Below are 21722 nucleotides of genomic sequence, written 5' to 3' on the forward strand. Positions count from 1 at the left end.
ACAAATGCACGTCTGTCATTGAACAGCCCCATGCCATGATTAGATGGTGAAAAAAACACTCATCTTTCATTATTTCTCTAAACAACCAAAGCTAATTTACCAAAATGTTTTTAAATGGATATACAGTATAATGAGGCTAGAGTTTACATCTTAATGTCACAATGAGCTTGCATGCTTGTCCCCAATGAGAGCCCAGCTCAGTGAATGTCATTGCTAACTGCCAACCACTACTGCCAGATGGGAGCATTTTAAGGGGCAGTCCCCTTCCCTGTCTCCAGCAATGTGACTCTTAAAACCCATAGTTGCATAATAAGTATCTCTCTCTCTCTCTCTCGCACGCGCTCTGTGTCTCTCTGTCTCCCTCCTCTCTCTATCTATCTGTCTCTGTCTCCCTCCTCTCTCATGTGCTCTTTCTCTCTCTCGCTCTTTCTCTCTCTGTCTGTATCTGGCTCTATCTCCCTCCTCTCTCTCTCTCTCTATCTCCTGTGTCCTGTGTCTGTGTCTCTGTGTCTCTCTCCCTTTCTCACACACGCGCTCTTTCTCTCTCTGTCTGTATCTGGCTCTATCTCCCTCCTCTCTCTCTCTCTCTCTCTCTCTCTGTGTGTCTGTGTCTCTGTGTTTCTCTCCCTCTTTCTCACGCACGCGCTCTTTCTCTCTCTCGCTCTTTCGCTCTCTTTCTGTATCTGTCTCTGTCTCCCTCCCCTCTCTCTATCTTCTGTGTCTCTCTGCCTCTCTCTCTCTCTCTCTTTCTATCTCTCTCTCTCTCTCTGTCTCTCTGTCTCTCTAGGGACCTGAGGAATAATTTAATTAGCACGGTGGAGCACGGGGCCTTCCGTGGACTGGTGGCTCTGAGGAGACTGTGAGTATGAAGGGGTTTGTCATAGTGGTTGGGCTACCCAGAGTGACAAGGCCAGGGTCTTAGGGGGCCGTTGGTGAGTTGAGGGGAGGCTGGGGAGAGGGGTGAGTTATTCCACAGGGCAATTATGACAGAAGAGCTTCCTTTGATGGCTTCATCATAATTAAAGAAGAAGAAGCAGATTCACTCTTTCTTGAAGTGGTAGATGAAACACACACACATTCTCTCTCTGTCTCTCTGGCGTAAATGACTTAATTCCGTGATTGTTAGGGGTTTTTAGGCTGCTGGGGTGTTGCAACAGTGCTGATTTGGGGTGCGTGTGCCAAGTTTATTGTAGTTTTGTGATTTTCTATTTGTTTTTAGATTTTTATTTTAGTTTTAGTTTTCAGACTTGATTTACTAGTTTTTATTCAGTTTTAGTTTTTATTCAGTTTTTATATTATTTTGTTTTAGTGTTGGGGTCAGAAATTAGCCTTATGCATGAGAGGCGACATTTATGTGTTTTAGGCCTTTAGCAGGGGTACTAAAGTACTATTTAAGACCCTTCTTGTTGCCAGTGAATACATGTGTGCAAATTGTAAAACTCATTTTGTAAAGCTCACGCATTTTTCACGTTCTAAGTGTGTTCATATGATACCAAGAGAAGAATTCTGACCCGAATTCCAAAGATAAAATAACGTCTGTCTCACCTCTTTATCCTGAAATTCTTTGTGGGTGCTGTTCAGATGAACTTTGAGGTTGGTTGGGTTTTTTCCTTTCATATCTGTGCCACACACGCTGCCTTTTTCGGGATTCTACAATACGTTTACCTTTTCTCCTTTCCAGCGACGTTCTCAAAATAATCCCATACAGGTCTAGATACAGTATAGTTTTAGTTTTTCAAATGTTTTCTTAATTCTTTTATTTCAGTTGACTAAATTGTTTTTCCAATTTGAGTTTTGATTTTATTTTCAGTTTTCATTTACTATAATAACTTTGGCGTGTGCGCCTGGCTCTGGGAGCAGCAGAGTGCTAATTTAAGTGCTCCCCAACTGGTGATTACTCGAGTGCCTTGCTTATTTTCCCACAGCTGCTCCAGCAAAGCAGCTCTTTAATTACAGAGGGAAAGGGCATGGAGCCACGACAGCCCTCAGTGTGTGTGTGCGTGTGCGTGTGTGAGGATGGATGGGGATATGAGAGGTGAAGGGGGTTACAGAAGGTCATTGTTGATATCTCGCGAGTTGGAATAAATAAACATTGGACTGGTGGTTTAACATCACAGTTCCTTGAGCTGCTTAAGCTCTCGTTAATAGATTATTATGAGACGAGACGGCACATAACACACACACACACACACTTGTTGTCACAGCCAAGCTCGTTCTGTGTTCTCTCACACACACGTCCCCTCACTGCCAGCTCTTCTGCTATGATCAGTGCCCTTAATGCTTTAAGTCAGATGTGCTTGGCTTATCTCTAAGCCACAATTTAAAGTTTGCTTTTTGTCCTTATAGGGATCTCTCCAACAATCGGATTGGCTGCCTCTCTCCTGAAATGTTTGTAGACCTTGGCAATCTTTCTAAATTGTGAGTAATCTCTAAATTGAAAACATACAGTACGGTACGCACAATTTGAGATGCGTGTGTAGGAAATATGTTGTTTTTCTTAGATAAGCCTCTTTCAAAGTAATGCATTAGCAGATACTGTGGCATTTTACTTGTACGAAATAAACCAGTTTGAAGTGTATTTACCCTTTTCTCCCCACAGGAATCTATCTGGAAATATTTTCTCTTCGTTGCCGGTGGGACTATTCACACACCTCCTGTCTCTCAAAGTCCTGTAAGAAAACAAAAAGACACACACACACACACACACACACACACACACACACACACACACACACACACACACACACACACACACACACACACACACACAATCATATAATCACTCACACACACTGTACCATGACACCTACACAGTTCGATGATGGTTGTAATACCATTGTCGTATCCCCTCAGGCACTTCTCTACAGAGTCTCTGTTCTGTGACTGTCAGCTGGAGTGGCTGCTGGTGTGGGCCAGGGCGAACGGTGTGCGCCTGGGCAACGACACCCTGTGTGTGTACCCCACACACCTCCACGGCCTGGAGGTCCGCAACCTGAGGGAGACACAGCTCAGATGTGGTAAGTTATCTCACACCATCACTATCTGTGTTTACATAAGGCATACAGAACACCTACATAGAGTAAGCATCTCAATATATTTCTTTCTGTATATGTTTGAATTTGTATTGTCCCCCAAAATAAATGAGTATGGGTTATGAGGAGTATGTCTGAAAGTCAATGGCTGAATATTCCCTGCTGTCTGTCGGATCACCCTCTGTGTATATGAGGTGAGTGAATCACCTGTGAGGAAGAGATTGATGTGGTAGCTAGCTAGAGTGTTCTGGTGTTTCCATCTCAGCTTTGTGATATGCTCTGCTGTGTGCTCTGAACCATGGGGGAATCACATCTCATGTCTGAAAGCAACTCTGCTCCTACATTCCCCATATCCTGCACATGCTTAGAGGATATTGCACTGGGATGAGAAAATAACACGCGTCACTGCTAGAAATGTAAATGGCTGTGTGTGTGTGTGTGTGTGTGTGTGTGGGGGGGGGTGTATCCATGTACACAACACTAGAGACATTCTGAAGTTATTCTACATAATCCCGAGTGTGTCTTTCATTATGTGGAACAATCCAAGCAATTACAGGGTAATTCCACACAGTCCTATGACATAGAGCCAGGAGTGGAATTAGGCTGGTTGGAGTATAGAATTCTCCTTTCACCCTAACACATCCATTATGGGATTAACGTGATAATGTTCAGGACTCCCTCTACAACAGCCTCCTACAATTGATTGGACACTGTACAGTGCTCTAACAACCCCTTCTTGTAATGTTATTTGCAGCTTATTATCTCCATATGGGTTCACTTTATGTCATGGAAGGCAGCACTACTATACTGTGGCCATTAGCATTTCATCACGTATCAGCTGCTTTTGTTCAGCACCTGGTGATATAGGTCAAGGTATTACTGAGAATGACAGTCGATACGATGACAAATGACAGAGCTTGCCTTTTCACTCGTACCGGACAATAGTTCTCACTCGTACCAAACTATCCAAGGTGCAATCTTGCTGTTATTCCAGCCATGTCGTCCCTTTTTTTTCTTCTCCAAAGTGATGTGATGAGTAGCAGATGTCAGGGTGAACACATCTTAAAGTGCTTCTCCTCCTTTGGGGTGTCTGACATTGCGTTCGGGTCAAGTGTCATTCTCAAACGAGGGGGAAACGGAGGGAGGAGAAGTTTCCTGCCAGGATCAGGTGCTTCCTCAGATGGGGGTCAAGGCTATGTCTGTTCAGCTCATCTAACACTGAGAAATGAGACACAGACACATACCCACACACACTAAATAAGGAGCAGGGCCCTCTTTGATTTCCTCAAGGCTCCTCAGTGGCCTCTGTGTAGAATGCATATAATTGTACTTTTTAGTCATTTAGCCGACGCTCTTATCCAGAGCGACTTGACAGGAGCAATTGTGATTAAGTGCCTTGCTCAAGGGCACATAAGATTATTTTTGTTTTACCTCATTGGCTCAGGGATTCAAACCAGTGACCTTTCGGTTACTGACCCAATCACTCTTAACCACTAGGCTACCTGCCGCATATGAAATGGAATACATAGCCTACGGTAAGAAGAGATGAGTTGATTCACACACACCTAGGGCGTTTGGTGTCTGGGTAATTTTTTAGTGTATGACGCCATGGCAGTGTCAGGGTCCTAATGGTCACTACAGGCCTTATGCACATGATGAGAATTATATGCCTTTTAGACCCTGTGGTCAGGCCAGTAGAACTTGCTTTCAAGTTGAATTAACTCCATATTCTGAAAAAGACAGAATATTATCCAAGCAACATCTGGATACAATAAGAGAAGTGTAACCAGTGTGTGTGAAAGGGCCTAATCCTACTGAGGAAATAGCAGGGTTGGACTTGTTTTTATTAATGAGGGGTTTCTCATTTAATGGCTTCCCATCCTGACTGATGTGGCTCACTCAGAGACTGTCTTAGCAGTTGTGGGTCGGTGAGCCTGGTCCCAGATTTGTTTGTGCTGTGTTTGCCAACTCCTATGGTCATTGTCATATTTGGCCAGACAGCACAAACATATCTGGGACCGTGCTAAGATGGAGTTGTTCTGTAGTGATGTGAATGGATCCTTCTAGGCCAGCGGCAAATCCTCAAAAAAAGCTTTTGTTTTTGAGATACCCCCAACCTATGTATAACAAAGCACTATCATGTTTTTCCATATAAGGTCTCCTATATATGTAATAGATGGTTGTAGGAAATTGTTTTACTGAAAAAGGGGTTAAATTGATAGATATTTTGACACAATCCCTTAACTCAAACAGGCGTTGTTGCAAAATAGGAAGCCAATTCTAGATTTAATTTTGGATTGGAGATGTTTGATGTGAGTCTGGAAGGAGAGTTTACAGTCTAACCCGACACCTAGGCATTTGTAGTTGTCCACATATTCTAGGTCAGAACTGTCCAGAGTAGTGATCCTAGTCGGGTGGGAGGATGTGGGCAGCAATTAGTTGAAGAGCATGCACTTAGTTTTACTTCCATTTAAAAACAGTTGGAGGCCTCGGAAGGAGTGTTATATGGCATTGAAGCCCGTTTGAAGGTTTGTTAGCATAGTGTCCAAAGAAGGGCCAGATGTATACAGAATGGTGTCATCTGCATAGAGGTTGATCAGAGAATCACCAGCAGCAAGAGCGACGTCATATGTACAGAGAAAAGAGTCGGCCCGAGAATTGAACCCTATGGCACCCCCATAGAGACTGCCAGAGGTCCGGACAACAGGCCCTCCGATTTGACACACTGACCTCTATCTGAGAAGTAGTTGGTGAACCAGGCGAGGCAGTCATTTGAGAAGCCAAGGCTATTGAGTCTGCCGATAAGAATGCGTTGATTGACAGAGTCGAAAGCCTTGGCCAGGTCGATGAAGACGGCTACACAGTACTGTCTTTTATCGATGGCTGTTAGGATATCGTTTAGGACCTTGAGCATGGCTGAGGTGCACCCATGACCAGCTCGGAAACCAGATTGCAAAGCGGAGAAGGTACAGTGAGATTCGAAATAGTCGGTGATCTGTTTGTTACCTTGGCTTTCGAAGATTTTTAGAAAGGCAGGGCATGATGAATATAGGTCTATAACAGTTTGGGTCTAGAGTGTCACCCCCTTTGGAGAGGGGGATGACCACGGCAGCTTTCCAATCTTTGGGGATCTCAGACAATACGAAAGAGAAGTTGAATAGGCTAGTAATAGGGGTTGCAACAATTTCGGCAGATAATTTTAGAAAGAGATTTTGCAGCTCTTTCAGAACATCAGCCGTCTTGATTTGGGTGAAGGAGAAGTGGTGTGGGCTTGGCCAAGTTGCTGAAGGGGATGCTGAGATGTTGGCCGGCGTAGGGGTAGCTAGGTGGAAAGCATGGCCAGCCGTAGAAAAATGCTTATTGAAATGATCGACTATTATCGATGTATCGGCGGTAACAATGTTTCCTATCCTCAGTGTAGTTGGCAGCTGGGAGGAGGTGCTCTTATTCTCCATGGACTTTACAGTGTCCCAAACGTTTTGGAATTCGTGCTAAAGGATGCAAATTTCTGTTAGATAAAGCTAGCCTTAGCTTTCCTAACCGACTGAGTGTATTGGTTCCTGACTTCCCTGAAAAGTTGCATATCGCGGGGGATATTCGATGTTAATGCAGAACGCCACAGTATGTTTTTGTGCTGGTCAAGGGCAGTCAAGTGTGGGGTGAGCCAAGGGCTATATCTGTTCTTGGTTCTACGTTTTTTGAATGGGGCATGCTTATTTGAGACGGTGAGGAAAGCACTTTTAAAGAGCAACCAGGCATCCTCTACTTACGGGATGATGTCAATATACTTCCAGGATACCCGGGCCATGATGAATGTAAACTTCACTTTTTGGTAGCTGTTCAATAGTCAACTTTCCAAGTCCAATTTGCTCTCTCTTTTCGGTGTCTATTGGTGGGCTAAGACACTGAAAGCTGTCATTTTTTCCAATCAAAGCTTCCTCTGTGGATTTGTATGTATTTAGCCCCTACTCTTGGAATTACGTTTGGGGGACCCTTCTAGATTTACAGTAACTCCTAATCCATTATGGCATCAAATCCAATAAGGATGCCACAATACCATTTAAATGGTGATTTAATCACCTGTACATCTACACGTTTTAAATTAGTCTTAAGTCTAGTTGACGATCATTGAGACAAATGTGAGGCTCCAGCAAAAATCCAACTCTGACACTCTCTCTCTAGCTCTACAACTAGCCCCCACTGTGGTATAAGTTCCCTGCCAGGATTGGGCTCTTAATTAATTCACCTCCGCATCATTTAGAAGTTGGCTTTTTTTATTGCTAGTCCAAAACGTCTGCCTGAATCCAACATGACCTGCTGGCACATTGCATGTGTGATACACATTGTGATACTTTCACATAGGATGTATGGTATTTTGCCTATGGAAGAAAATGGTGCAATGTCTACATGACGCCATTACAAACAGGCCCATTTCTACAATCTGCAGGATCTACAACCTGCATACGACTTTTATATCTCCCGTGTGCATGCCGGCATGCTGGGGGAGAATGGTAGTAGTGGTGTGCTGATGTGGCAGGGAGTTTATTTGAATTAATCCATTGAGAATATACACCATCAAAAATAAATCCATTATTCATTTGTTTAGGTTGGTCCGAATAAACATTATAAGACTAATAAAAGGAATTTTAAAATGAATAGAAATGCAGGCGAAGAGTCTTACGTTGAGAGTGTCTTCATCATGATACCGATTGAAAATAATAGCAAACTATGTTTTTCAAAAGCATTCGAGTCTTGTGGGTTAATGTTTCGCCACCTCCGCCAGCTTTTGGAGTTGCCTATACATGATCAAGCAAAAGGCCTACACTTGATTTAGCCTACTTTATGGCATTCTGAATGTTTCTGATCAGTGAGAGATGAGCAAACAAATAGATGAGCTATACCACCTCCATGTATTTGCCCAGCCAGAGAATTAACGAAATATACAGATGGAGATTCAGTGAAACAAAATCACATTGATTGATTAAGACAAGTCACAGGCTTTTGGTCGGGAGTAGGCCTAGGCTACTAAGCGACTGCCAGTGAAGCGCAAAATCATCCACTTGTTAAGCTACATAACATTGTCGTGTCTTTGGCTATGCCGGATTAAGTGATATGACATGCTATTCTATAAAATAATTTCTCCGTAATTAATATTACCTGATTGAGCTAATCATGTAAATGTAATTAACTAGAGAGTCGGGACACCACAAAATAATATTTATAGAGCTGTTATCTTCCGAATAAACTCTTAAAGACCTAGTAATATTTTACATCAATAGCAGTCAATATTAATCGTCCTCTTAATTCAGTCTCATCTGACAGTTGTAAATTCTTGGTTATCTGCACGAACCCTGGCTAACAAGTTGAATCAGCAATACAAAATTGGGTTTAATGATTTATTTACTAAATACCTAACTAATCACACAGAATTACACATACACATAATTAAATCATAACTTGATAACAAATTACGTCATGAAGGAAAATGTCCCTAGCGGGCGGAACCGATATGACAGCTGGTTACTCAAAAGAAAAGGGCTGGGTTTGAGTGAAAGAGCGGGAAGACTGAGGAACAAAGGGTGAAGCTGTGCTATTGTAAATACAGAATCTTATGCATTCTAAATTACCGCTCATTTGGAAAAGGAAAATGCAATAAATATTTACACTGAGCTGCGCTTCGGTAGGTTGGTGGTAGATGGAAGGCCGTGTTGCCCAACCGAGTCCTTTGTTCTTTGAAGAATGTCTCTGCTGGTAAATTGGATACGGTGTAGTAACGTCGTTGTGTGGTAGATGGGATACTCTGTCTGTTCCTTCCTAACCCTCGTTGCATCTGCTGTTGCTAACTCCACGGCTAGGAGGTATCACTTCTGTGGTGAATAAGAGTTCAAAGTTCATACCATTCGCAACCAAAGCTCACGCTGATGTTGGCTTCGTTCTGTAGTTATTATCTGAACCATTCTGACATCGGACCGTCGTCCAAACATCCTCGGAACAGGAGGTAGGAGGGCACGTTTGAAAAGTTGTATAGCCCATGTCCCTTCACAGGGGCGGGCCACTGATTGAGCAGAGCCCTATCTTATGAAAACCCAAAGCTCACATTTTAGAAGCTAAAATCACATTTCATCCCATCACGAATAATTTCATAATCAAACATTTAAATTGAACAACAATTCCATGTGAATCCAATAACTCTGATGTGTAGACTTTCCACTGTAGAATTTATGTAATCTTATCATTGATGAGAATGTCTCAGATGACAACCGAACTGACATCATGTTCATTAAGTACCACCGCATATGTTCAATTGGTCGGATTACCAGAATATAGTTAATTTCCCCCCACCTTCTGATGTTCCCAAGATCTCTATGTTAACCAATGGTTTTGCAAATGTAACATCAGTAGGGTAGAGAGAGGAAAAGGGGGGAAAGAGGTATTTATGACTGTCATGAACCTACCCCCAGGCCAACGTCATGACAACATGCTGGCAAAATGTTCTGATCAGTGCTAATAAATGTGCCAACCAGACAAGATGACCATGAGCAGCACTCACCTCAACTTAGCTAACATTACCACAGCCCAATTGTAGCCTAACCAATATGCAAACAGAGATTCGGTGAAAAGAAAAATCGAAATTGATAGATTTTTATATTTTTATATTCCCCGATTTTGATCTTGTCTCATCGTTGCAACTCCCCAACAGGCTCGGGAGGCGAAGGTCGAGTCATGCATCCTCCGAAACATGACCTGCCAAACCGCGCTTCTTAACACCCGCTTAACCTGGAATCCAGCCGCACCAATGTGTCGGAGGAAACACCGTTCACCTGACGACGAGGTCAGGCTGCAGGCACCTGGCCCGCCCCAAGGAGTTGTTAGAGTGCGATGAACCAAGTAATTGCCCACCCCGGCCAAACCCTCCCCTAACCCGGACGACGCTGGGACAATTGTGCGCTGCCTTATAGGACTCCCGATCGCGGCCACTTGTGATACAGCTCGGGATTGAAACCAGGTCTGTAGTCAATCTTCTAGCACTGTTATGCAGTGCCTTAGATCTCTGCACTACTTGGGAGATTGATCGATTTAGCAAGACCCCACACTTGCCTCAAAGCAGTGAAAAATGGTGCTGAAATAGTTCACCACACACAGGTAGGCTATTGCTAGGCTATTGCTTCAAGCAATTGTATTTTAACAATTGGATGACTTTGGGAGTTTCAGTAACACCAATTTGATGCCTTCAATTGCATTAGCCTACTTTATTCCAGTATTTGTCATTCAGTGATACAGTATTTATTACCACAGTAATTCTTTATGGATCCATCTAGTTGTGGTGAAGAAAAAAAGATGTGTGGTGAACTATACAAAGAGATTGGTGAAGTGATATGCCCCGCAAAGTTTAGAACTTCCAGGACGATAGTAGTAATTATTAAGAGCGTAGTGCGTGCGAATGCCACCTCTGCATTATGGCACATTTCATACTAAGTCGTAGGCAGAACTTTACCGCAATCATGCCTAGGTCGGTTGGCGGAAATAAAAGTATAGGCTTTGTTGTCGGCAATACCTTTCATACAGTTGAAGTCGGAAGTTTACATACACCTTAGCCAAATACATTTAAACTCAGTTTTTCACAATTCCTGGCATTAAATCCTAGTAAAAATTCCCTTTCATAGGTCATTTAGGATCACCACTTTATTTAAGAATGTGAAATGTCGGAATAATAGTAGAGCGAATGATTTATTTCAGCTTTTATTTCTTTCATCCATCACATTCCCAGTGGGTCAGAAGTTTACATACACTCAATTAGTATTTGGTGGCATTGCCTTTCAATTGTTTAACTTGGGTCAAACGTTTCGGGTAGCCTTCCACAAGCGTCCCACAATAAATTGGGTGACTTTTGGCCCATTCCTCCTGACAGAGCTGGTGTAACTGAATCAGGTTTGTAGGCCTCCTTCCTCGGAATACACACTTTTTCAGTTCTGCCCACAAATTTTCTATGGGATTGAGGTCAGGGCTTTGTGATGGCCACACAAATACATTTGCACTTTTCGCATCTAGGAGACAGAATGCGCCTCCTTCCTGAGCGGTATGACGGACGCGTGGTCCCATGGTGTTTATACTTGCGTACTATTGTTTGTACAGATGAACGTGGTACCTTCAGGCGTTTGGAAATTGCCAAGGATGAGCCAGACTTGTGGAGGTCTATCATTGTTTTTCTGAGGTCTTGGCTGATTTCTTTTGATTTTCCCATGATGTCAAGCAAAGAGGCACTGAGTTTGAAGGTAGGCCTTGAAATACATCCACCGGTACACCTCCAATTGACTCAAATGATGTCAATTAGCCTATCAGAAGCTTCTAAAGCCATGGCATAACTTTCTGGAATTTTCCAAGCTGTTTAAATGCACAGTCAACTTAGTGTATGTAAACTTCTGACCCACTGGAATTGCGATACAGTGAATTTTAAGTGAAATAATCTGTCTGTAAGCAATTGGTTAAAAATTACTTGTGTCATGCACGAAGTAGATGCCCTAACCGACTTTTCAGAACTATAGTTTGTTAACAAGAAATTTGTGGAGTGATTGAAAAACGAGTTTTAATGACTCCAACCTCAGTGTATGTAAACTTCCGACTTCAAATGTATATAATGAAAAGTCATAAAAAAATAGGTGGGATGCTGAAGTTGCCAGAAAACGCGTCTTGGTTTGAAAGGTGTATTATTATTTTTGAGTTGAGCTGACACATTGCTTCTTCCTGCCAATCATATCCACCATCCTGGCTGTCTGCCCTGGAGTTGCCATATATGTTGACTTGGTGACAGTTATGGTGTATGGGGAGGATGCAACTAAACATGACACTCATTGACAACAAACAAGAACTTATTGGGCCTTCACATGGTATAGTAATTACACTTCTCCAATGCCAATGAAGTCCTGAATCTCACAGAACTGTTCTTGATAGGCTCACTCCATCATCAGTCCTTCCCTCGGGCAGTTACTAGAGACGGAGACACCATGGAATTGGACTGCCACTTCAGGACAACAGCATCTGGAAATGGCTGGTGTGCATTGTCCTCATATGTACCTGTTTTGCTACCAACCATGGCTGGCCAGCTCATGTGACACCTGAACTGGACTCGCATGTGAAGAATGAGCTTTCATGCTGGGGTGACTCATGTATTAGTCTGGAAACTGCAGTAATCCAAATAAGGACATATGCTATTTATGGGAAACAAGAGGCACCTTAGGATGGTAAAACTTTCTGTATGTGATTGTTTATTTGGTGGCTGGGGATTGACCTTGATAGTGGTCTTTGTGCACCATACTTGATCAGCTCTACATCCTCAGCAAGCCTTTTACTGCCCATCAAAGCCCAGAGATCATCTTCAAATGTATGTATGTGGGGCTGTGCTATGTCCCTCACAACCAACACTTAGTCATTGTATGACCCAGATACACTCTAACTAACCTCTAAGTAACCTGAGGTCACCCTCACAGGCTCTGTCACATCTCCTGCTGGGTGTCTGCCCCAGTCTGTTATCAATGCCAACCACCCACGGTTAATATTGGCCAAATTATCATCCTACCTGGCTTCCAATGAAATAAAAAGAAATATGTTGGATGTAACCTGCAGGACCTTTTGCCACATTCAACATAACAACAACTTGACCCACAGTGCAATTGGGCATTGGAAAGATCTAAAGGCAACTATTTTTGTGACAGCCCTTTCACAGACTTTCCTTCACAACCAGACAACCAACCATTCCACTACCGGAGTATCCCCATCATCATTCAGGCAGGGGTAACATTCCAGTTAGTCAAGGGGTCTCTTTGGTATTGAAGCTGCACCTGCTGACAGCCTATAGCGAACTGTACAAATGGAAACTGATCACTCCGCCAGTCACACAGCAAGGATTCTAGCCCTTTCCCAGAATGACCAATCAATCAATCAATCAATCAGTCAAATGTATTTATAAAGCCCTTTTTACATCAGCCAATGTCAAAGTGCTGTTAGCTGTGCAAGCCCCAAAACTTCAACCACCACTGGCTACCTTGTCTCCTCACCCTGTAAGGACACACTCATGTCCTGGTCACCTCAAAGACTTTGAATCAACCTTGCACACTTAGTTATATTGGGGAAATAAGGGCTGTACACTACTAGAGTAGCTGACTGTTGTATTACGGTTGCTTTCCTGTAACTTGGTTACGCTACTGTGTGGTTGTGTTGTGGAAGCCTTATTATATTTTGTGGACTTGCCCATTGTTGATATGCTGTAAGTGTGTGAATGAGATTAAAACATGAACACACTGTAGTAATGGATCTGTGAGTCGGTGAAACATTTGATAAAGAGAGGGGAGAAGCAGGAGCAGATGTGACACACACATTGAGAAAGTAGTTGGCTTCGGCTATTCAAACACAACAGAGGCATGGCATGGCCTTGTTAAATAAAGGTTAAATATACAGCAGAATTGACTTTGAAAGTTGTCTATTGAACAGTTACCAAAAAGTGAACATAAATCATACATTCAACATAAATATTCATAGTTTATATTTATGCCTATTGTATCTGCGTTTATAAGTCTATATTTCCTAAATGTTTTAAGAGATCCTAATGTTGTTTATTTCTGTATGCAGGGCAGACCATTGACTACTTATATTCCACATTTTAGCAATATCAGAGCTGCCACTATTTATGTGGTTAATGTGTTAACTGCAGCCCAATGACACACACACACACACACACACACACACACACACACACACACACACACACACAGTCTCACCCTGGCAGTGCCTGATAGGCACAGGCGTTTTGCTGCTCTGATCCTTTGGCTCTGAGTGTGATTCAACAGTATCAGCATAACAGCAGATCAACAGTCCATTGCCCCATGCTGTTTTTATGTGGTACCACTTAGCCAGCTACAGTCAGCTACAGGTTATGCAGTAGCTCCAGTTCTGCACTGCTTCATGTCCAACTACCAATACATGGCTCTGTAAATGATCAACAAATGAAATGACACTCTTTAAAACACATGAAAATTGCAATATCAAGAGATGAGGTGTTAGCCCAGTAGATGAGCATGTATATATATCAAGAGATGAGGTGTTAGCCTCGTAGATGAGCATTTTAATTATCAAGAGATGTGGTGTTAGACCAGTAGATGAGCATCTTAATAGCAAGAGATGTGGTGTTAGACCAGTAGATGAGCATGTTAATATCAAGAGATGTGGTGTTAGACAAGTAGATGAGCATGTTAATTTCAAGAGATGTAGTGTTAGCCTCGTAGATGAGCATGTTAATTTCAAGAGATGTAGTGTTAGCCTCGTAGATGAGCATGTTAATTATCAAGAGATGTGGTGTTAGACCAGTAGATGAGCATCTTAATATCAAGAGATGTGGTGTTAGACCAGTAGATGAGCATGTATATATATCAAGAGATGTGGTGTTAGACCAGTAGATGAGCATGTATATATATCAAGAGATGAGGTGTTAGCCCAGTAGATGAGCATGTAAATATATCAAGAGATGTGGTGTTAGCCTCGTAGATGAGCATTTTAATTATCAAGAGATGTGGTATTAGACCAGTAGATGAGCATGTTAATTTCAAGAGATGTATTGTTAGCCTCGTAGATGAGCATGTTAATATCAAGAGATGTGGTGTTAGACCAGTAGATGAGCATCTTAATATCAAGAGATGTGGTGTTAGACCAGTAGATGAGCATGTTAATATCAAGAGATGTGGTGTTAGACCAGTAGATGAGCATGTTCATTTCAAGAGATGTAGTGTTAGCCTCGTAGATGAGCATGTTAATTATCAAGAGATGTGGTGTTAGCCCAGTAGATGAGCATGTTAATTTCAAGAGATGTAGTGTTAGCCTCATAGATGAGCATGTTAATTATCAAGAGATGCGGTGTTAGCCTCGTAGATGAGTATCTTAATATCAAGAGATGAGGTGTTAGCCTCGTAGATGAGTATCTTAATATCAAGAGATGAGGTGTTAGCCTCGTAGATGAGTATCTTAATATCAAGAGATGAGGTGTTAGCCTCGTAGATTAGCATCTTAATATCAAGAGATGAGGTGTTAGCCTCATAGATGAGTATCTTAATATCAAGAGATGAGGTGTTAGCCTCGTAGATGAGTATCTTAATATCAAGAGATGAGGTGTTAGCCTCGTAGATGAGCATCTTAATATCAAGAGATGAGGTGTTAGCCTCGTAGATGAGCATCTTAATATCAAGAGATGAGGTGTTAGCCTCGTAGATGAGCATCTTAATATCAAGAGATGAGGTGTTAGCCCAGTCGATGAGCATGTTAATTGCGTACTTTAGTACAGAAGCACGTATGTCTTATTTATGTTAATAGTATGCATTATGTATTATTTCTATGTATGTATGTATTAGAGCACGTGTTCCTCCATGGAATGCATTTAACATGAGTGTCTGTGGGTTTTCGCTCCTCCCTTGTACTTGATTGATGAATTAAGGTCACTAATTAGTAAAGAACTCCCCTCACATGGTTGTCTAGGTCTTAATTGAAAGGAAAAAACTCAAACCTGCAGACACTAGGCCCTCTATGGAATGAGTTTGACACCCCTGCATTAGAGTATGCATACATAAAATCAAGGTCAGGCGACATCTCACTAAATCGGCCTTGATCGTTTCCCAGATCATACATTAAAAGAAACGTTTATTGGCTGTGTTTTTGGCTTAGTTAAACCATCTCCAGAGAGATGGAATGGTGCCGTGCCTTCGCTATCTCACTATCTCTCAGTCAGATCCATTATATAGCATTTAGAATAGAGATGTAATATAGCTAGAGACGTTGGAGTTTGAACTGAATGTATCAGCATCCACAAATGGGAGCGCTTTATGACCCGTGTACTGAATGGTCCGTCACACTGTAAGCACTGCTCGGTCTCCCCATTGATCTGAATGGAACTGAAGGCCGCTTAGCCGACTTCTTGGAGCATGTCCAAGGAAATGTTTTTATGTGCCCAATCAAACATGTTCCCTGAGTTCGGAATTCCCAAGGGACCACAGCGAGCCAGTTTACTACGATAATCTCAGATCGGTATGTAGACGCGTGGCCGACGCAAGCAGCTCCAGGTACAGCGCTAGCTGTTTTCGAAGATTGAAACTGAAGAAAGCTGTTAAACCCTTTACTAGCCTTTTTATATAGCCAACAACCACAAAAATCATAATTCATCTGGTATTAAATGATTTGCTTGGCTGTAAATCCTCTATGTTCCCCACAGCTTTCATTCAGTCCTACAAGCACATTGCTTTCTCCTGATTGCTGATGTGTGTGTGCGTGTGTATTTGTGGATATTGTATGTGTATTTTTGTGTGGTAACATTGTCAATACTTTACAACTGACATGACTTCAGCCATGGGGAATCATCAAATCCCTTTCCCATCCCCCACCAATCTCTCCTTCCCTCTGGATGAATGAGTTCTCTCCTTCCCCTTCTCCTCTCCCTGGTATCTGCCTTTCCTCTTCAGATGGGCCTCTGGAGCTGCCCTTGTTCCAGCTGATCCCATCCCAGAGACAGGTGGTGTTCCGTGGGGACCGGCTACCTCTGCAGTGCACCGTGTCGTACCTGGATCCCTCTGTCAAGCTGCGCTGGCGCCACAATGGCCGCGCCATCCACAGCAACGAGGGCAGGGGTGTCTATGTGGAGGAAACCCTGATCCACGACTGCTGCCTGCTAACCAGGTAGGGGGTATCGGGGACGTGAGGGGAGAGCTAATCGCGCTCGCTCCCACTCACACACACACACACACACGCGCGCCCGCGCATGCACTCATGCGTAACAGTTCTGCAGTGCAGTACGTGTATATGCAGTACGTGTATATGCTCACGAGGTACAGTTGTGCAGAACACACACACACACACAAATACTCACCCACATCACTGCGTCTCGCTTATCATGCTCACATGCCCTGACACACAACCACACACATCTTTATGTAAACATACACAACACAAACACTCACACACCATCCCCTTTCTCTTCCTTATTGTAGCTGTTATTTACCACATGTTATTGTCCACCCTTGATAGGGATCTGAAAGGACAGGGACAGAATTGGGTTGGCAGTGTGCCACCACTTCTGAGAGCCAATCTGTGCCCCTCGGGAGGTTTTCAGAGGGCTCCGGGAACGTTGTCGGAGCATTCGGTGATCACACACTGACAGGAACAGATGCGGAAGCATAATTATAGTGATAATGCGGTCAGCAGCGCTGCTTTTCTCACATTTTTGGGGCCCGTCGCCACACATCCTTTTCCTCTCTTTGTTTCCTCTTCAGGCTACTGTTTCTGTTAGCTTGGGCGGAAGACCTGGATTCAAAAACTATTTGAAATATTTAAAACACTTTATATGTGCTCAATTGAGTTTGCCTGGCTTATTGCACCAATCAAATCATCTCAAACCGGTAAATCCCACCCATCTGGCCCTCTGGACATGCTGAAGCGAACCCTCAAAGTATTGGAACAATTTTCAAATAGTATTTGAATCCAGGTCTGCTTGGCTTGGCGGCAAGCATGCTCATATGGAAGAGCACATGGCTGTTGATTAGTTTAACTGCTGCTATTCTCTGAGCCGGGGGCTCTAACATAAATATTGATGGAGTGTTGACAGAAATATTTTTTCCCTGTGTCAACAGGGCCGGAACGCTCATTGTCACGGTTTACATAGCATCCGGAATGCCAGCTCCTTTCCCAGTTCTGGGAAGGATACCGTCCTGGAATACCGTCGCTCCCACTGCTCCTGATTTGACCAACATTCCCACTTGATGTTGAAGTGTACTATTATGTTGTATTCTCTATAGCTTTGTGGCTGAGTTGATTGTCTCTTAGTATGAGGATGAGTGAAAAGACATGTTTTCGTGTCCACTTAAATATCTCAATAGGCTAACTGCATTCAGTGCTACCCTTCCTCCCTGCATTTAGTTTGTCTTGACAGAATGTTCTGTTGCGGACTGCCAAAATGGAATGACTTAGCATTGCCTCTCAAATGAGGTCTGTATTTCACACCTGGCCACTCATTCCGAACTGGCTAATGGCTGTGGATCATTCGTCGCTAATGGTAACTAGCAGCTGTAGTGTTAAGTTGCGAATCGTGTGTACACACAAAAGCCCATCAAGCTGCTCTGGTAAATGAATCACTTGTATGTGTGAATGGGCTGAAGAGTGATTAACACATGCCTGTGTACTCTACAGCATACGGAGCGGAGTGGATTGGCCTGATAGAGAATCAACCCAGTGTCCATTGTTAGGTGGTGTTCTGTTCTAATGGGACTTCCTTACGCAATCTAACTCCATTAAGTGGCTCCGGGGTGATTTGTGACGTTCATCAGCGTGAGTCGAGCCCTCTGACTCCTCACTGCAAGACACGCACCTCAGGAAAACACTAGCAATATGCGCACATGCAGAGACGCACGCATGCACGCGTAGACACACACACAAACACTTCCAACTCTCCTTTTCCACTACTGCGTCCCTGCGCGGAATGTGATGGATTTAGCCTCACTCTCATTCTGATTAGGACTCGCAATTAGGCGCCGATTTCCCTTGTATACACAAATTATGTAATTTTCTCCCTCGAAGTGGAACCTATACGGTCTTGTTGCTCTTGGCAGCCACAGGCACAGTCAAACTTTCCCAGCAGAGAGAAGAAAAAAAAGGCAACCTGCAACTGAGGAACTGCCTTGGTTTCCACTGCAGAATGTTGAGTGTATAAAACGTCCCATCCAACAAAAACACAGCTCTCAGCCCAGTTGGAGCTCCTATATCATCAACAAGTGTGTCGACAGACAAGTAGGGAATTAGAGAGAGGGGGGACTTTCTGGCCCTGGTGCTCTCATTAAATAAAGCATCAGGGATTAGTAATGCTCTGACCTGCCCGCCATGCCAGCAACTAGGCCTGAGTCAATGCCAGTTTAATGACATGAGGCCGTATTTTCAATCGTTATGCTCTCTCTGTTGATGGAGTTCACTTTGAAATAATGTTCTCTTAGCGGTGTGTGTGTGTCTGCGTGTGTGTGAGTCAGTACCTCTAGCCCTGTATGATGGCCCATTGGAGAGGAAGAGTCTAAATCACGGGATTTAAGATGTAGCTTAACCCCCCCGATGTGTTCTTTGATCAGTCACCCTGAAGTCATATTGACATTTGGATTTTTATGACCCCTATTAAGGTGTTCCCAAAATGTTTTCATAGCTTTTCTCTCACCTCAGTTGAGTGTGGTCACAAACCAATATTGCTCATTCCTCAGAGGGTGCCATGTTAAAGAATGCGCCAGTGTAAACATTCATGTTACGTAGTCTTGCTGTCACTGAGGACATTTGGGGTGACGCTCACAGGCACAGGATGATAAGATCTTCCATTTCCCTATTTCATTCAGAATTTTGACCCCAAATAATGGTCCCTGAATACTAATGCTGGGTGCTGGGTGCTGTGTGTGTGTGTGTGTGTGTGTGTGTGTGTGTGGCTGGCCCAGGCTGCTGCAGACTGCGTAATGTTGCCAGGCTAAACTCCCAGTAACTGATGCTAGCGGAGGACATGAGACTAGCATGTGAATCATGCCCCGTTAATCAAGCACTTGAAAGCCTGCAGCTAGCTGCCGCTTCGGAGGTATCTTTCTTAATCCCCTCCATTTTTAATCACCCTAATATGCCACTGAACTGAGAGGAAAAGCTCTACCTCGTTTGCTCTGATGGGTTTCTCGCTCGCTCTCTCTCTGCTCTCTCTCTCTGCTCTCTCCTTTTCTTTTCTCCCTCACACCTTTCGCTCTCCAGGCATTTCAAAAATATATTTTCTGTTTCTCCCATTTCTATTTCTAACTTTCTCTTTCTCCTCATCCCTTGATTTTCCTTCACACTTCTCCTCAAGCTGATTGGCTCTTGGAATTTTCCTGCCACTGTGTTCTAATCTAGCACATGAGAGAACGTAGAGCAGGTCAGAGGGAGTAGTAATTCTGATTGCCAGAGGATGGTAGGTTAGTTGATGGCATTACAGAGACGATACATACGGTAGATAGTGGCAAAGTGAGAGCCTTACATTTTTGCACATAAAAGCTTTGGTAGAGTTACACTGTTACAAAGTGTTTTTTTTTCGATGTACACAATGCAAAGAAATACAAACAGCTCCTTTTTAACTCGATTTTCAATCACAAGGTTCTTGAATGGGGCGGCAGGGTAGCATAGTGGTTAGAGCGTTGGACTAGGTACAAATCTGTCGTTCTGCCTCTGAACAGGCAGTTAACCCACTGTTCCTAGGCCGTCATTGAAAATAAGAATTTGTTCTTAACTGACTTGCCTAGTTAAATAAAGGTAAAATAAAAGAAATAAAAATGAATAGTGTTCTTAATTGGGCCCTGTAGCCAATGGTCATGTCATTTATAGTAGGATTCTTTAGCCCTATTTACACATGGCTATGATCTGTAGTGGATGAAGTTAAGCTAAATGGGGTCACAACACTGGTTGGAGTGGCTTAAGAGAGGGGGAGAACAAATGTCTTTGGAAGAAGCTGCTTCTCTTTTTATGGATGAGGGATCTTTTATTTATTCCCAAATCACACACTAATGCTTTAAGTCCGACCATTCATACCCAGATTTAGCCTTCCCTATTAAAGTGTTATCATCAGGACTGCAGTTTGTGTGTGTGTGTGTGTGTGTGTGTGTGTGTGTGTGTGTGTGTGTTCGTGTTCACTAACTATGGTCCCCATATAGAAAATTATCTTGATGATGTTTTCTTCAGTATGTTTATTTGTTTGCAAGAATACAGTAGCTGTTCATCTGAATGTATGATCGGAAGCACCCATGCACTTACTTAGAGGAAGTAGGAAACCAACTCTGTGGCATAGAGCCTCTTGTAAAATGCCTGAGAGTTGGAATTTCGTTTTGTTGTTGGGGAGGGGACGCTTTTGAAGTTTACTGTCTTGTAAAAGCAGGCATTATGTAAACAAATTGTTACATATCAGCGCAAGAGCGTAAGAATTCCTAATGAGGCCTTTGGGAAGCGCTGGGTGCAGACAGCTCCACAATAGCGCAGTGTTAGTGTGGATTTAGGTCATTACTTTGTGTTGTGCCCCTGTCCCGCTCAGTGCTGCAGGGCTGCGCTCCCAGCTCCAAGCTTCCTCTCATAGTTATTATTTAGTTGTAAGCCTTTGAGGACGACCTTCATAAAATGTTTTCTATCAAACCACCAAACCACCCATAAGCTGACTGCTGGAGCTGGACAAACCCTCTATACACAATCTGTTTATCTGGGTCTGAGTTAAGCTCTGTGTAGCAGATATCTGGGAGAGTTTGTGATCTGGCAAGATGGCGCCAACAGAGATGGTCGCCTCACTTCAAGTCCTTAGGAAACTATGCAGTAATGACTTTTTTATGTATATTTCTTACATTGTTAGCCCAGAAAATCTTAAGGGTTATTACATACAGCTGAGAATAACTATTGGATATAAGAGCAACGTCAACTTACCAACATTACGACCAGGAATACGACTTTCCCGACCGAAGCAGATCTTTTGTTCGGACCTCCACCCTGGACATTGGATCGAATCCCATAGGCTGACCCAAAACAACATTGTCACCGCAGGAGAGGCAGGCGGAGTGGCCTCATGGTCAGACTAAGAAGGCGAGTACACCACCCACCGTTTCCGAGCATATTTGTCGCCAATGTCCAATTAGGGCATGA

At 43.2% G+C, this 21722-nt stretch overlaps 1 protein-coding gene across 2 annotated transcripts in view; it reads left to right on the plus strand.

Annotated features, from left to right (window-relative positions):
- LOC115113348 (adhesion G protein-coupled receptor A3-like) overlaps positions 1 to 21722 on the plus strand; it is a 274806-nt gene that overhangs the window by 62041 nt on the left and 191043 nt on the right. For both annotated transcript variants that reach the window (XM_029640886.2, XM_029640887.2), the window contains exons 3-7: positions 788 to 859; positions 2347 to 2418; positions 2600 to 2671; positions 2854 to 3017; positions 16526 to 16739. In XM_029640886.2, the coding sequence (XP_029496746.1) occupies positions 788 to 859; positions 2347 to 2418; positions 2600 to 2671; positions 2854 to 3017; positions 16526 to 16739 (594 nt within the window). The remainder of the gene's footprint in view (positions 1 to 787; positions 860 to 2346; positions 2419 to 2599; positions 2672 to 2853; positions 3018 to 16525; positions 16740 to 21722) is intronic.

This window comes from Oncorhynchus nerka, linkage group LG28, assembly GCF_034236695.1.
Source record: "Oncorhynchus nerka isolate Pitt River linkage group LG28, Oner_Uvic_2.0, whole genome shotgun sequence".
Lineage (NCBI taxonomy): Eukaryota > Metazoa > Chordata > Actinopteri > Salmoniformes > Salmonidae > Oncorhynchus > Oncorhynchus nerka.